This window comes from Rhinoderma darwinii, chromosome 9 (genome assembly GCF_050947455.1).
Source record: "Rhinoderma darwinii isolate aRhiDar2 chromosome 9, aRhiDar2.hap1, whole genome shotgun sequence".
In the NCBI taxonomy this organism is placed as follows: Eukaryota; Metazoa; Chordata; class Amphibia; order Anura; family Rhinodermatidae; genus Rhinoderma; species Rhinoderma darwinii.
In genome coordinates, this window is record NC_134695.1 from 26,367,084 (window position 1) to 26,383,122 (window position 16,039).

At 42.8% G+C, this 16,039-nt stretch overlaps 1 protein-coding gene across 3 annotated transcripts in view; it reads right to left on the bottom strand.

Annotated features, from left to right (window-relative positions):
• The window catches only part of PACS1 (phosphofurin acidic cluster sorting protein 1), a 169,750-nt gene that overhangs the window by 59,859 nt on the left and 93,852 nt on the right, over positions 1-16,039 (bottom strand). For all 3 annotated transcript variants that reach the window (XM_075837401.1, XM_075837400.1, XM_075837399.1), the window contains one exon: positions 4,890-4,995. In XM_075837401.1, coding sequence (XP_075693516.1) covers positions 4,890-4,995 — 106 coding nt within the window. The remainder of the gene's footprint in view (positions 1-4,889; positions 4,996-16,039) is intronic.

Below are 16,039 nucleotides of genomic sequence, written 5' to 3' on the forward strand. Positions count from 1 at the left end.
AAACTTAAATGCAATAGTTCTGGAAACGCCTGTTTACCACTTGAACCATCACAGTTTACTGTACGAGTCCAAGACTTGTACACATCAAATGGTACAAGGTCTTGGAATAGTAACTGGGCAATCCAGTGGGGTTCGTCACAGGCAGTTTATTGAAGAAAATTTACTTTTGTTGCGTCCAGGACAGGTAGGGTAAAGTTCAAAATAGGTGCCAAAACTGTAAGGGGAACTGTTCCAAATACTGCCCTTGTGGTGGTCATTCTGTCAGAGCAGGTTGTGCTGGTGCTTGGTTCATTGCCGTAATCAGGCAATTGGTGAGCAGTTACACTGTGTATTTGATCATGTGTGATTGTGATGTGATGTGTGATCACAATGGAGATGATGAAGGAACACTGGTAATATCATCGGGCACCACTTTGCCCTGGGACCCACTGTCCACATAGGTCGAAATCCTGTAGTTAAGACGGTACACAAAGAGATCCACATGAAGGGTAGCCCCATTTCTGGCACAGTTGTTGAAATACCCTAGGTGGGGAGACCACTCTCCTGGATCTAGTCTTTAATGGGAGGAGGAGCAGAGAGGCAAAAACGGCAAAAACAAATGACAAAGCCCCAGAAGGATAGGCTAGAAGCCCAGAAAACAGCCCTAGAGAAGAATCACTCCCAATAAAAAGAAAGCCCCTCGAGAAAGGAGACTTCCATTACTTACCGCAGATAGCTACTTGTAGAATAGAAATAAAGGGGAGGGCAATATGCTTATCCTCAGGCGTCTTGGAGTGTACGCAGGGTCACGTCAGTAACCTCGCACATATAGTGGGGTACTGGCACTATGTTTGCAGAAGCAGAAAATATAGGTTTGGTGACTGGCATAAAGGGAGAAAGAAAGCAGGGGACTGCCTGGTTTCCCGACACCCGTAGGGGTTGACATAGACTTTAAACAGACTGAAAACCATCCTGCAGCTAAGGAAAGAAAATAAATAAAACTAAAATAAAAAATAGCAGCAGACCCGAGTATCAGGTTGTGTCTGCCTCCTACGACACTAGGCTATAAACAGAATTAGCCAAGGTCTGTAGGATGGGTATGGCCTGCGTGGGCATAGAGTCGCCTCGTAGTAACAGAAGCATATACCTGTGGTTCTGTGTCCCACAATGATTCATGAGAAAAATATTTTTGTTTTTTTATTTTGCTATTTGTGCAAAATTAATAAAACATAAAAAAAAGCTATGTGCATTTGGAATTGTATTGACCAGAAAAATAAGGTTAACACACCATGGATATCGCACAGTGAACGCTGTAAAAACAATTGTGGAATTGCCATTTTTTTTTCTATTCGCCCAATTTTTTTTTTATAAAAAACTATTTTCACTATATTATATGTACCCCAAAATAGTGTCATTAAAAAATACTAGTTGTTTCTCAAGAAAAAGCCCTCATATGGCTACGTTGATGGATAAATTAAGAAGTTATTGCTCTCTGAATGCAGTGATGGTAAACCTCCCCAAAAATTGCTGTGGCATCAACACCCAAAAAGTGGTGACCTCCCGGGGTTAATACGTGCCTCCAGTAAAAAAGAAAAAACTTCACTAACATTCAGACATGCAATACGTATTGCGTCTTACCTTCTAAATCTAAATCAATATAATGATACAGGGGCACTTCAACAACAGTCACAGTCAATGGTTCTACAAGTCTGCTAGTTCACAATACACTTGCCACTCCTCTCCTGTTCGTACACGTCTATAAACTGCTTATTTTACAAACAGCTTGTAACTTTCTGTTTTGGTAAGATATTCAAGTTATTGTAACTATATCTCTCTATCTGCTCCAACAGTAGATATCAGAAGGAATGAAGTCAAACATTGCAGTAATTCAAGTGTCCTCCTCCTGCCCCATATTGAAATGAATTGAGTGTGTAGGGTCATGTCCATGGCCGCGGGCATTCAGGCTCACTCACCTCCTGATGGCCGCAGCCATTGGTCTGCGACCGCTGGCCCCAGTCTCCTCCTCAGGAGACGCCAGCGCTCACTTGCGCTCACCTCGGCCGAGTCCCGTAGGGTGCGCGTGCACGCTCGTGGCCGCTCTTAAAAGGGCCAGCGCGCGCACCTGAAGTGAATGTCAAAATTATCCCATGAGTACCCTGGACTTTAAGAAGGGCTCAGCCCCTTCCTCCCATGCCTGAGCGTTGTTGTCATACCCAAAGTTTGTCTAAGCAAATGGTCTCCTAGTGTTTCCCAGTGTTCCCTGCTCCTGCATCCTGTATACTGTGCTATCCTGATTAAGTGCCGTGCTGAGCTGAAGTCGTGCTGTGCTGTATAACATGCCTGTCCTGCTACACCACGCCTGATGTCTGCTTGCTGCCTAGTCCCAGCCGAGCCCGTCTCACTACAGTCCGAGCTGCCACAGGTACACTATACGAACTATAGACTGTGACCTGGGTCCTGTTGGCCAGCTGCCATACGGTCAAGGCGGTACGGCCCAGTGGGTCCACGTACCCTACGTGACATGCAGTCTGCAAGTGAATGAAGCTAATAAACAGCACAGAGCACACATTTGTTGATTCTGGATTATAGACTCTAATTTACACTCGGAGGTACCGATCCTAAGATCTTTTTAAGTAGTTCAGTGGATAGGTTATAACGGATTACCAGAACAGGGGTCCCGTGTCCCCAGATCCCCTCAATCTGCAAGCTTGCTCAAATCAAGTTCTCCTGGCAAGCGGCCTTGTGGCTGGGGAAATGGAGGACACGGGACCCTATTCTGGCGACTGGCGGGGGATCTAGCAGTTATCACCTATCCAGGGGACTTGTTGATAACTTGTTGTAACCGGTAAACCCCTTTAAGGATTTAATTCTAGTCTCCAGAATTGTACACTTGGAAGCTGTTGTTCATTTGCATCAAATCAGTTTGTGCAGTATGTGGAAAAAGGACCAAAAACATAATTTGTGTATAAAAACCATGACAAAGAAAAATGTGCATATATAACCAGGGCTGGAATACCAGGAACTTTGGGTAGTGATGACGAGAAGTGTATATCTCTTTAACTTTGGACTTGCGTATAGAATGACTGGAATGAGGCTGAATATACCGCGTTTCAAATTATTATGCAGATGTTATTTTTCGCTGATTTTCCTAATTAGTCGATGCAAATTACAGTCAGTATAATCTTCAAGCCATCAACCGTTGGAGTATAATGCAAATTTTATTGAACAAGTCTCCTAATGATAACAGATTTTTTTTTAGAAGTAAAAAATTCAAAATGCACGGTTTCACATTATTATGCACAACAGAGATCAAAACATTTTAAAGGTTGTAAAGAGAACTAAAATGGTAATTTGTTGAATTTGCAGCATCAGGAGGTCATATTTACAGAAATCAAAAGCTCTTTCAATAAAAAAAAAACAACTTAGCAGGCCAAGTTACATGTTAACATAGGACCCCATCTTTGATATCACCATCACAATTCTTGCATCCATTGAATTTGTGAGTATTTGGACAGTTTCTGCTTGAATATCTTTGCAGGATGTCAGAATAGCCTCCCAGAGCTTCTGTTTTGATGTGAACTGCCTCCCACCCACATAGATATTTTGCTTGAGGATGCTCCAAAGGTTCTCAATAGGGTTGAGGTCAGGGGAACATGGGGGCCACACCATGAGTTTCTCTCCTTTTATGCCCATAGCAGTCAATGACACAGAGGTATTCTTTGCAGCATGAGATGGTGCATTGTCATGCATGAAGATAATTTTGCTACGGAAGGCACGGTTCTTCTTTTTGTACCATGGAAGAAAGTGGTCAGTCATAAACTCTACGTACTTTGCAGAGGTCATTTTCACGCCGTCAGGGACCCTAAAGGGGCCTACCAGCTCTCTTCCCATGATTCCAGCCCAAAACATGACTTCGCCACCTCCTTGCGGACGTCGCAGCCTTGTTGGGACATGGTGGCCATTCACCAACCATCCACTACTCCAGCCATCTTGACCATCCAGGGTTGCACAGTACTCATCAGTAAACAACATGGTTTGAAAATTAGTCTTCATGTATTTCTGAGCCCACTGCAACCGTTTCTGCTTGTGAGCATTGTTTAGGGGTGACCGAATAATAGCTCAGATCAACGTATATACTGTGGATTGTGCGGTCCATGTCTAGTTTCTCACAATACTGATATTGTTTAGGGGTGACCGAATAATAGCTTTATGCACACTTGCAAACCTCTGGAGGATCCTACACCTTGAGGTTCGCGGGACTCCAGAGGCACCAGCGGCTTCAAATACCGGTTTGCTGCTTTGCAATGGCATTTTAGCAGCTGCTCTCCTAATCCTATTAATTTGTCTGGCAGAAACCTTCCTCATTATGCCTTTATCTGAACTAAGCCGTCTGTGCTCTGAATCAGCCACAAATCTTTTCACAGTACGATGATCACGCTTACGGTTTCTTTAAATATCCTATGTTTTCATACCTTGTCCAAGGTCTTGCAGTATTTCACGCTTTTCGGCAGCAGAGATCCTTTTTCTTTCCCATATTGCTTGAAACCTGTGGCCTGCTTAATAATGTGGAACATCCTTCTTAAGTAGTTTTCCTTTGATTGGGCACACCTGGTAAACTAATTATCACAGGTGTCTGAGATTGATTACAATGATCCAAAGAGCCCTAAGACACAATACCATCCATGAGTTTAATTGAAAAACTAATAATTAAATGTTTATGACATTTAAATCCAATGTGCATAATAATTTGGAACACGGTGTACTAGTGGTGTGTAGCTCCCAATAAACAAGACTTGTGATTCAAGTGTCAAATTGCTTTACTTATTGCCTCCCTGGAAATATGTACTATTACAAAGCCTAAAAAAAATTCCTTAACAGTAGATATTACTTGCAGAACTCTGACTACTCACAGTTTATGTTTGCAGGTTAACATAGCTTCTGCAATTGGTAGCTGCTGGGAGTTGTTGGCTCCGCTCACATATTGCATGATTCGTCCAACTATATCAAATGAAGGTTCTTTATGGAAAACAAAAAGTTAAACAGATGAACAGATTTCAGTTGTATAAAAAATACTGTAATGTTAGACACCATGGCAGAGGTTTACTAATACGGTCTTAAAGTTAAACAGTACAAAACTAGACCAGACAGGCATAAACTGTTCTAAATTTATCGCAGTAGCGCATGCTAAATGATAAATGTTGCGCAACTTGCAAGAAACGTTAGACACTTTTCTCTTCTTTATGCAACCTCATGGCTGGCGTACTTTAGATAAATAGTAAGTGCAACATGGTATCTTGAACAGTCGGTAGTTGGTGCTCCACCAATTACACTTTGTTGACCGGTTGTGTAATTGCCTAAACTATACTATTCTAGTGATTGAGCCTTTTTGCTCGCCTATAGGTGACTCGCGCATCTTGCTCTATAAGCTAAGCCCCTCTACCCTTACCCCATGGTCGATATCTACCTTAATGATTCGCAGATCTCATCTCTATGATGTGTATGTTTAAATCATTTGTATATGTTTCTGATTAACTATTATACTGCTCATATTTGGACTTTTCTAATCTGATGATCTCGCAGTAGGAGATGTCTGATTACGTACTTGATAGGTAGATATTCAATACGAATGCTGATTTGTGTCTCCCCTCCTCGTTATACTTAAAATTTGTCGAAACCAAATAAAAACAAGTTACAAAAAAAAAATAGTAAGGGCCAAATAAATGGTGCAAGCCGTTAACAAATCTGATGCATTTTAGGACTCGTCGTAGTCCACTTTTGAAAACAGTCAAGGAAGGTGCAAAAAAAGTGTCTAAAACGCATACTAAATTTGGCAAATGCCATGTCCGCCACTTTTACAATTCTACTTGCAACAATGATTATTCAAATTATTATTTATATTCCAATCTAGGCACTGCTTAATGTAATAATTGAGAGCAATTTATTAAGACATTTCATACGCCAGTCTAAATCTTTAAGAAAGTTGGAGAAGGATGCGCATAATTTATTGAGAGGCGCACAGATCTTAGTAAATTAGGCGCATACCTTTTCGGCTGTGTTCTGCAAACACCAAATCTATTCCAGCGCGATCGCGGTTCCTGGCCGTTAGAGCAGCGTGTCAGCTGTAAAACACAGCTGACACCTGCAGTGCATCAAGCGGGCTCTGCGCGTGAGCAGGCTCCAAACATCACGACCACCTCACTCCATGACTTGATGGCACGTCATGGGTCGGTAAAAGGTTAAGGAAGTAGTCAGGTGGTCTGGCGCAGCTGGGCCTCTTAACTGCCGACTATAAGACGCAGGGACTTTTTAGCTAAATTTATACTTGTCAAAAAGTGCGTCTTATAGTCCGAAAAATACGCTATGTATGTAATATATATATATATATATATATATATATATATATATATATATATAACAGGGTTTTTTTTTTTTTCTTGAAAAGTGATAATAGAATGAGCTAGTGACCAGGAATTTTTCTTGTAGTTCTGGAGGTCCTGGATTATGGCAATGACCAGAATATAGGCCTTGTCACTTGGAGAAGACAGGTCACCTTTAACCCCTAGGCCCTACTTGTGCAAGCTTCAAAGATGAGCAAACTGGGAGCTCCTCATACAGCCTGAGGTATGGCAGTGAAGTGAATAAAAGGACGATTTACTTTAGTCAAGGCCCTTTCCCCTTATCACCTCACTGTCCCTTCACAAACATGTCATTTACCTAATGGACAGCTCTGAAAACCCGGACCAAGGACTAAAACGCATAAAAACATGACTTGGACAATAATTCCTGATCCACGTTGTGGAGGTCAGATCAAAGTCTGAGGTGAGTATTCCTTGTTCATTCCTAACCTCAAGTAAGTAGAAGAGACTCTACCGAGTGCAAGTATTTAGGTCTTTCTATTATTTCTCCCTTTCATTTTGTAACGGTTTTGCATGTAATTAGATTTTTTCATGTTTTTGTAAGCACAGTACCTTTTATACTAAAGCTTTAGACTATAATACATTAGGTCTATGTATGCTCTAAAGCAGGGGTCTCAAACTCGGCCAGGTAAGTGGGCCACATATAGAAAAAATGGGCCGCATTACTTTCAAATTTGATACAATACAAATTTATTGTTAATCAATTAGTTATTTGAACTACTATAATAATACTACATTACTATAATAATACTGCTAGGTTTAAACTTAATGTAAATTTGTGAGTTTTCTCTACGTGCTTATTTCAACAATCCAGTTTTCCAGCTGAAGTGTCGCTAAATGCAGTCCGGCGGCTCAGTTGGCAGCGTTTGGCAGACACACAGATGTCAAGATTGGGCAGCCCTTTTTTAGATGCCACAGAGACCTCTATAGATACTGCCACAGTGCCCTCTGTAGATACGGACACAGTGCCCTCTGTAGATACTGCTACACACCCCTAGATAATGCCAGTGTCCTCTGTAGATACTGCCACACACCCACAGTGCCCTCTGTAGATGCTGCCACTGTGACCTCTATAGATAATGCCACACACCCCTTGTAGATCGTGCCACACACTCCCTCAGTAGATAGCTCCATTGGGGCTCCCTCTAGGGAGTGGAATCCCTAGCCAGAGCATTGCCGACGCTTTGACCAGGGATTACTCTGCTGGAGGAGCCCCTGACGTCACTGTCCATACACAGCGACGTCAGGGGATCCTCCTGGACCGGAATGTGCTGTCAGGGGCAACCCCAGACCCGGGGTCCCAGAGCAGAGCACTAGTATAGGCTCTGCTCTGGAACTCTGGGGAAGCCCCTGATATCAGTGTCCATATATAGAGTCCCGGAGCAGAGTCGCTTCTAGCCCTTTGCCCGGGATTCCAGCTCTGCTCCTGACATCACTGTTCATATATGGACAGAGATGTCAGGGGCAACCCCAGAGCTGGAGTCCCAGGCAGAGCGCTAGTAGTATTAGTGGGACTACAGCTGTGCTCCTGACATCACTGTCCAGCTCTGGGGAAGCCCTAGACATCGCTGTCCATATGTGGACAGCGATGTCAGGGGATTCAACAGAGTCCCGGAGCAGAGCCTATACTAGCGCTCTGCCCGGGACTCCGGCTCTGGGGAAGCCCCGGAAATCGCGTGTCCATATATGGACAGAGTTACTAAATGGGTTCTTTAGCTCTGTATATACAACAGAAGAGCAGCTGATGTAGCCGGTGCCAGTGCTGTTAATATATCAGTTGATATACTGAATTGGCTGAATGTACATATGGTCCAAGCGAAGTTAAATAAAATAAATGTACACAAGGTCCTGGGACCAGATGGGTTACACCCTAGAGTTCTTAAAAGAGCTTAGTTCAGTTATTTCTGTCCCCCACTTCATAATATTTAGAGATTCTCTAGTGACTGGTATAGTGCCAAGGGACTGGCGCAAGGCAAATGTAGAGCCTATTTTCAAAAAGTGCCCTAGGTCTTCCCTGGGTAATTATAGACTAGTAAGGTTAACATCCATCATGGGGAAAATGTTTGAGGGGCTATTGAGGGACTATATACACAGGATTATGTGACAAAAAATAGTATTGCAAGTGACAGCCAGCACGGTTTTACTATGGATAGAAGTTGTCAAACCAACCTGATTTGTTTTTATGAAGAGGTGAGCAGAAGCCTAGTGCTTTTGGACTTTGCAAAGGCATTTGACACTGTCCCTCATAGACGTCTAATGGTTCAATTAAGGACTATAGGTTTAGAAAGTATAGTTTGTAATTGGATTGAGAATTGGCTCAAGGACCGTACCCAGAGTTGTGGTAAATGATTCCTACTCTGAATGGTCCCCGGTTATAAGTGGTGTACCCCAGGGTTCCGTCCTGGGTCCACTATTATTCAACTTATTTATTAATGATATAGAGGATGTGATTAAGAGCACTATTTCTATTTTTGCAGATGAGACCAAGCTGATTTGAACACACTAAGTGTTTGGGCATCCACATGGCAAATTAGGTTTAATGTAGATAAATATAAAGTTATGCATCTGGGTACCAACAATCTGCATGCATCATATGTCCAAGGGGGAGATATACTGGGGGAGTCACTGGTTGAGAAGGATCTGGGTGTACTTGTAGATCATAAACGAAATAACAGCATGCAATGTCAATCAGCTGCTTCAAGGGCAAGATATTGTCGTGTATTAAAAGAGGCATGGACTCGCGGGACAGGGAAAGCATTAGTGAGGCCTCATAAGGAATATGCAGTTTAGTTCTGGGGTCCAGTTCATAGAAAGGATGCCCTGGAGTTGGAAAAAATACAAAGAAGAGCAACGAAGCTAATAAGGGGCATGGAGAATCTAAGTTATGAGGAAAGATTAAAAGAATTAAACCTATTTAACAACTAAGGGGAGACATGATTAACTTATATAAATATATGAATGGCACATAAAAAAAATATGGCAAAATCATGTTCCATGTAAAACCCCCTCAAAAAACAAGGGGCCATTCCCTTCATCTGGAGAAAAAAAAGGTTCAACCTGCAGAGGCGACAAGCCTTCTTTACTGTGAGAACTATGAATCTATGGAATAGTCACCGCAGGAGCTGGTCACAGCAGGGACAGTAGATGGCTTTAAAAAAGGCTTCGATAATTACCTAGAACAAAAAATATTAGCTCCTATGTGTAGAAATGTTTCCCTTCCCTTTCCCATTAATTTGTTGAACATGTGTCTTTTTTTCAACCGTACTAACCATGTAACTATATATACAGTACATACAGCAAAAGAAGTACTCGGCACACCAGATTGGAGTTAAATTCTTAATTCTTTTTAATTTATGTCCATATGCATGTGTGACGTTTCGGCCAAGTAATGACCTTCATCGAGCACTAAAGAAATTAAACAAGAGCAATAATACATATTATACTTCCATACGTATTACGGACACACATACAGTAAAACGCATATACAGTAAAACGTTGTTTTATATCAATAGCATATAGTATCTATAGCAGTAATATAGTTAAATAGGAAAATTGACAAGTCGATCATGAATCAAAGTACTCAATGGTACAGATGCGGAATATACCAGGAAAGCTGCTCCATAGTGTACAATACATCCAGGTATATGTAGAACTGGAAGTCATGAGTAATCCCTCTAAGTAGTAAGTATAAAATATACTGCACTTATAACAGGACAGGTCACTTGGGCAGACACAAAACAATTGTAAGCTTACTTTGTTTGCATTTACTGACTTGTACAAGATCTCGGCGTTTAGGTATTGTGGCGGAACGCTGGGGGACTGATCTGTTTCGCGCCAACATGTATCCCTACGACGAGGGAGGCGTGCCCGCGTCATGTGATGACGTCAGTGTGCATCGGCCGTAGGAAAGGACGTTATGTAAGGGTCAGTGCATGTGTAATCTATATTACTGCTATAGATACTATATGCTGTTGAGATAAAACAAAATAGTTCCTATTGTAAAACCTATATCCTATATACCTATTGGCCTGTTGGTGAAACCGTGCACTGATACCTGCTCCTAACGTGACATTTCTCCAGTGACAGCATGTTTTCTGTTCTTCTTGTTTTAACTTTATACTTTTACAAATTTTCGTTTGTTATGATTTATTTACGTTTTCCTGTATATATCTTGTGTCCGTAATACGTATGGAAGTATATGTATTATTTCTCTTGTTTAATTTCTTTAGTGCTTGATGAAGGTCATAACTTGGCCGAAACATCGCACATGCATGTTGACATATAAATTAAAATGAATTAATAATTTCACTCCGATCTGGTCTGCCGAGTACTTCTTTTGCTAAACATATTGGATTCGGTCCCTACTCGTGCACCCACTACTGCCTAGTGCTGTCCGAGCCGCTGGCAACTATATATACATACACGCATACACACATACACACTGCGTGCACAATTATTATGCAACTTGATTTTAGAGGATTAATTTTATTATTGAACAACTACAGTGCCGTCGGTCAATCTAAAATGTTAATAAACCTCAAACCTGAATATGTAAGAAAGAAAAAGTGAGGTTTTGGGTTTCTTAGGAGAATATCTGTGTGTGCATAATTCTTGGGCAACTATTAGGCCTTATTCACACGACAGTGGGAGACGGCCGTTCTTTTAACGGCCGTCACATGGCCGTTTTCAGAACAATGATGTTCTATGGCTGTATTCACACGGCCGTTTTTTAACGGCCCGTGAATAATGGCCATCAAAAAGGCCAGACGGCCCCCATAGAAGTCAATGGATATGTTTTTAACGGCGGTCAATACATGTAACAACCGTAAAAAATGGATCTGTGACATGGAAATTCAAGAGGCAAGGGAACTATTGGTTCCCTTGCTCGCTATCGGCGGCACGATCACACATACTCACCGATGCAGCGCCGTCCCTTTCAGGTGTGGTCTCTAGTCTTGCGGGTTCTGTGAAGGCGACGAGATGACGTCATCGCGCCGCATTCACAGAACCCGTGAGACTAGAGACCACACGTGAAGTAGACATCACTGCATCGGTGAGTATGTAGGGCATTCAGGTAGAATTATATGTCGGGTATTGTTGCGCTCACTACAAGGGTAGTGTCGCGCTAGTACAGGGGGCATTGTTTTCAACTGTAGCGAATGTTTCGGGACTGTCCTGAATTTACAGAGACAGTTCCAGAAGATTACTAAAGGGAGGGGGGGGGTGTGTGCCATCATCTACAGAGGGGGCTGTGTGCCATCATCTACAGGGGGCCTGTGTGCCATCATCTACAGGGGGCCTGTGTGCCATCATCTACAGGGGGCCTGTGTGCCATCATCTACAGGGGGCCTGTGTGCCATCATCTACAGGGGGCCTGTGTGCCATCATCTACAGGGGGCCTGTGTGGCATCATCTACAGGGGGTCTGTGTGGCATCATATACAGGGGGCCTGTGTGGCATCATATACAGGGGGCCTGTGTGGCATCATCTACAGAGGGGCTGTGAAACAATCACGACGACCTTCCTTTGAGTGTTTTCAGGGGGTTGGGACAAAAAAAGCCTGACAAATGAAATCCGTTTTTATTTGTTTGTTTTTTTTAAACATGGACAGACGGACTGGAAATGGATGAAAATTTGGAGACACACTTATGCAAAATGGCCATGAAAAACTGACAGTTGATCAGTTTTTAATGGCCATTATTTTTCACTGTTGTGTGACTATAGCCTTAGAGCTCACTCACACGACAGTGAAAAAAAATGTCCATTAAAAACGGATCAACTGTCAGTTGTTCATGGCCATTTTGCATCAGTTTGTCTCCAAATTTTCATCCATTTCCAGTCTGTCTGTCCGTTTTTAATGGCCGTTTGACAACCATTTTACATCAGTTTTTCATGGACGTTAAAAAAAACTGATGAATTTCATTGGTCAGGTTTTTTTTTTGTCCCAGCCCCCTGAAAACACCCAAAGGAAGGTCACATATTCACCTAGACACTATTTACAGCCCCCCTGTATATGATGCCACACACCTCCCTGTATATGATGCCACACACCTCCTGTATATGGTGCCACACACCTCCCTGTATTTGGTGCCACACACCTCCCTGTAGATGGTGCCACACACCTCCCTGTAGATGGTGCCACACCAGCCTCCCTGTAGATGGTGCCACACCAGCCTCCCTGTAGATGGTGCCACACCAGCCTCCCTGTAGATGGTGCCCCACTAGCCTCCCTGTAGATGGTGCCCCACCAGCCTCCCTGTAGATGGTGCCACACCAGCCTCCCTGTAGATGGTGTCACACCAGCCTCCCTGTAGATGGCGCCACACCAGCCTCCCTGTAGATGGCGCCACACCAGCCTCCCTGTAGATGGCGCCACACCAGCCTCCCTGTAGATGGCGCCACACCAGCCTCCCTGTAGATGGTGCCACACCAGCCTCCCTGTAGATGGTGCCTACCTGAAGAAGCGCTGCAACAGTGAGTATGCCAACGATAGCCAGCAAGAGAACTAGTAGTTCCCTTGCCAATCCCCACGTAACAGATCCGTTTTTAACTGTTGTTACATGTATTGACAGCCGTTAAAAACGGATCCATTGACTTCTATGGGGGCCGTCAGGCCGTTAAAACGGCCCAAAAATAGGACGTCCTATTTTTTGACGGCCATTATTCACGGGCCGTTGAAAAAACGGCCGTGTGAATGCACCCATAGAATATCATTGTTCTGAAAACGGCCATGTGAAGGCCGTTAAAAGGACGGCCATCACACGGCCGTTTTTCACTGTCGTGTCAATAAGGGCTAATTGTGCAGAATTATTATGTAACTAAAAGAAAAAAGGAAAAATTTCCCATCTCTCGTTTATTTTCATCTAAAGTGACAATAATAAACAAACAACTCAAAATTTGCAGATAAACATTTCTGACATTTAAAAAAAAAAAAAAAAAAAAAAAAAAAAAGTGACCAATATAGCCACCCTTCTTTTCAATAACAGTCAAAAGCCATCCATCCATGGAGTCTGTCAGTGTCTTAATCTGTTGACTTATTGTGAAGCAGCAACCACAGCCTCCCAGACACTGTTCAGACAGGTGTACGGTTTTCCTTCACCGTAAATCTGCCGATTAAGAAGAACCCACAAGTTCTCAATAGAAGGAAGGGGGCCGTGTCATTATTCTTTCATCTTTAAGGCCTTTACTGGCTAGCCGTGCAGTGGAGTACTTCGATGCATGCGATGGAACATTGTCTTGAATAAAAATCATGATTTTCTTGAAATATGCCCACTTTTTCCTGTACCACTGCTTGATGAAAGGGTCTTCTAAAAACTGGCAGTAGGTTTGGGAGTTAATTTTTAGTCCATCTTCAACACGAAAAGGTCATCTTTAATAATACCAGCCCATAGCAGTACCCCACCTCCACCTTGCTGGTGTGGAGTCGAAGTGGAGCTCTGTGGCCGTTACTGATCCAGCCACGGGCCCATCTAGAGCCACTCATCTCATCAGTCCATAAAACCTTTGAAAAACGGTCTTCACATATTTCTTGGCCCAGTCTAGATGTTTCAACTTATGTGTCTTGTTTCGTGGTGGTCGGGTTTTAGGCTTCCTTACCTTGGCCATGTCTCTAAGCACTGAACACCTTGTACTTCTGGGAACTCCAGGGAGGTTGCAGTTCTGGAATATGACCGCACTGGAGGATAATGGGTTCCTGGTCGCTTCACTTTTAATCTTCTCAAATCTTTGGCAGTTAATTTGCGTTATGTCCCAATTTCTTAGCAATTTCAGTACTGCATCCCTCTGAAAGACTTGAACAATTTTTTACTTTTCAGAGTCAGTGAAATATCTTTTTTGGCCCAGTTTGCCAGTGGAAAACAAGCTGCCTAATAATTCTGCACACCTTGATATAGGGTCTTGATCTCCTTAGGCCACATCCTCCCTCATTACACAAATACACATTACCTGATATGCTTCAATCTAATAAACAGTCAAGTCTATACAGCTCGGAGTTGGAAAATATGCATAAAAAAATTATGATATTGTCAAAATACTCACTTGGCTAATAATTGTACATACAGTGTATACACATATATATATATATATATATATATACACACACACACACTAGAAAAAGTACCCGGCGCTGCCCGGGTAGAACGTGTCGGTCTGTTTGTGTGTTCATTGGATTTGTTCCAAGGGTGCCCAGGAGTCTAATCCATGCCCTCATATTTTCTTGGTTTACAGGGAAATCACTAGTAGCCCTATATACCCTGGCAGTTACACACTGTTTATTTCAATTTTACCTTCCTAAATGCCTAACAGCTAAACTGGTAGGAAATTGAGTCATATAAGGTTGTGACAGATCCTGTTGAGTAAAAACATTGGCAGTTGTATTACCAGTTGGCCATAGACTATGGTTGGAACATAATTGAAAACCGCATCATGCATGGAAGCCCACTCATTAGCACACTGAACAACATGATGTGCTCTATCAGCTTGCTGGCTGGCCTGGGTTCGGGCAGGAGTCTCTGCGATTCGGAGAGCCACGATCTGATCTGTTGCTGAGAAAGCCCGAGTTTGCTGAGGAGTTTCAGCACCTCGAGCAGCAGTAGGACGCATTCGATCAGATTGCAGTTGGGTAGGAGGAATCTCTGAAACTAGTAATGCAGCTTTCCTCCTGACCATCAGTAATCTGATTGGTTGCTATGTGTAACCGCTCCCCTGTACCTTCCCATTTAGGATTATCTTGTAAAGTGCACTACCTGCTACTACCAGATAAAAAAATCTTTACTACAAAAGTGAATGTCTGTATTCGCTTCTATAGCATTGGCTCGTGATCATGTGATAATGGCTGATAACAGAGAACAGCAGCAAGGTTGGGACCTTTACGAAAACCTCCCTGAACACCCGATGTACCTATGTGCCAAATTTGGGGTCAAATATTTCAGGTGATTGGATGCCTATAGAGGACGACAAACAGACATTCGCTATAATGGCTGATAACAGAGAACAACGGCAAGGTTGGGACATTTCCGAAAACCTTCCTTGACACCTGATGTACCTACTTTAGGGTCAAATGGCTCAGGCGTTTGGATACCTATAAAAGCTCAGACAAACAGACATTCACTTTTATAATATGGCAGAGTTACCCGGCTTCACACTGATCTATTTGTTTGTTGTTTGTGCGTGTGGTTAAAAACCTAATTTCATATGGATATGAAGCCAACATATCCAATCAAATCCAAGTGCAGGGTTCATTTTTGGAGGCATGACTGGTCTGAAAGGGGCTAAATTTATGAGACTGCTGACATCCACGGGCTTGGTTCTGTTGAGAGATTTCAGCAGCTCGGGAAGCAGCCATGCGTTTTGCCACAGGAGTCTTTTGTATAAGTGCAGGTTCGTTTTTCGAGGCATGACTGGTATGAAAGGGTTTCAATTTATGAGAAGGCTCAAATCCAGTATAGGTAGTGTTAGTTTACAGCGAGCAACACGTTGAGTAAAGAAAAATGGCTTGGTTGTTATGGAAACCTGGTCTAAAACTGTGTGTATGTGAGTGAGGCTAAGAATAAAGGACTTGCGAGATTCTGTTGGCTAATACGGGTCATGTGATGTGATATGGAGGAAGGTCCTTGATGTGGAAGATAGTGGTGCCATATTTGCTT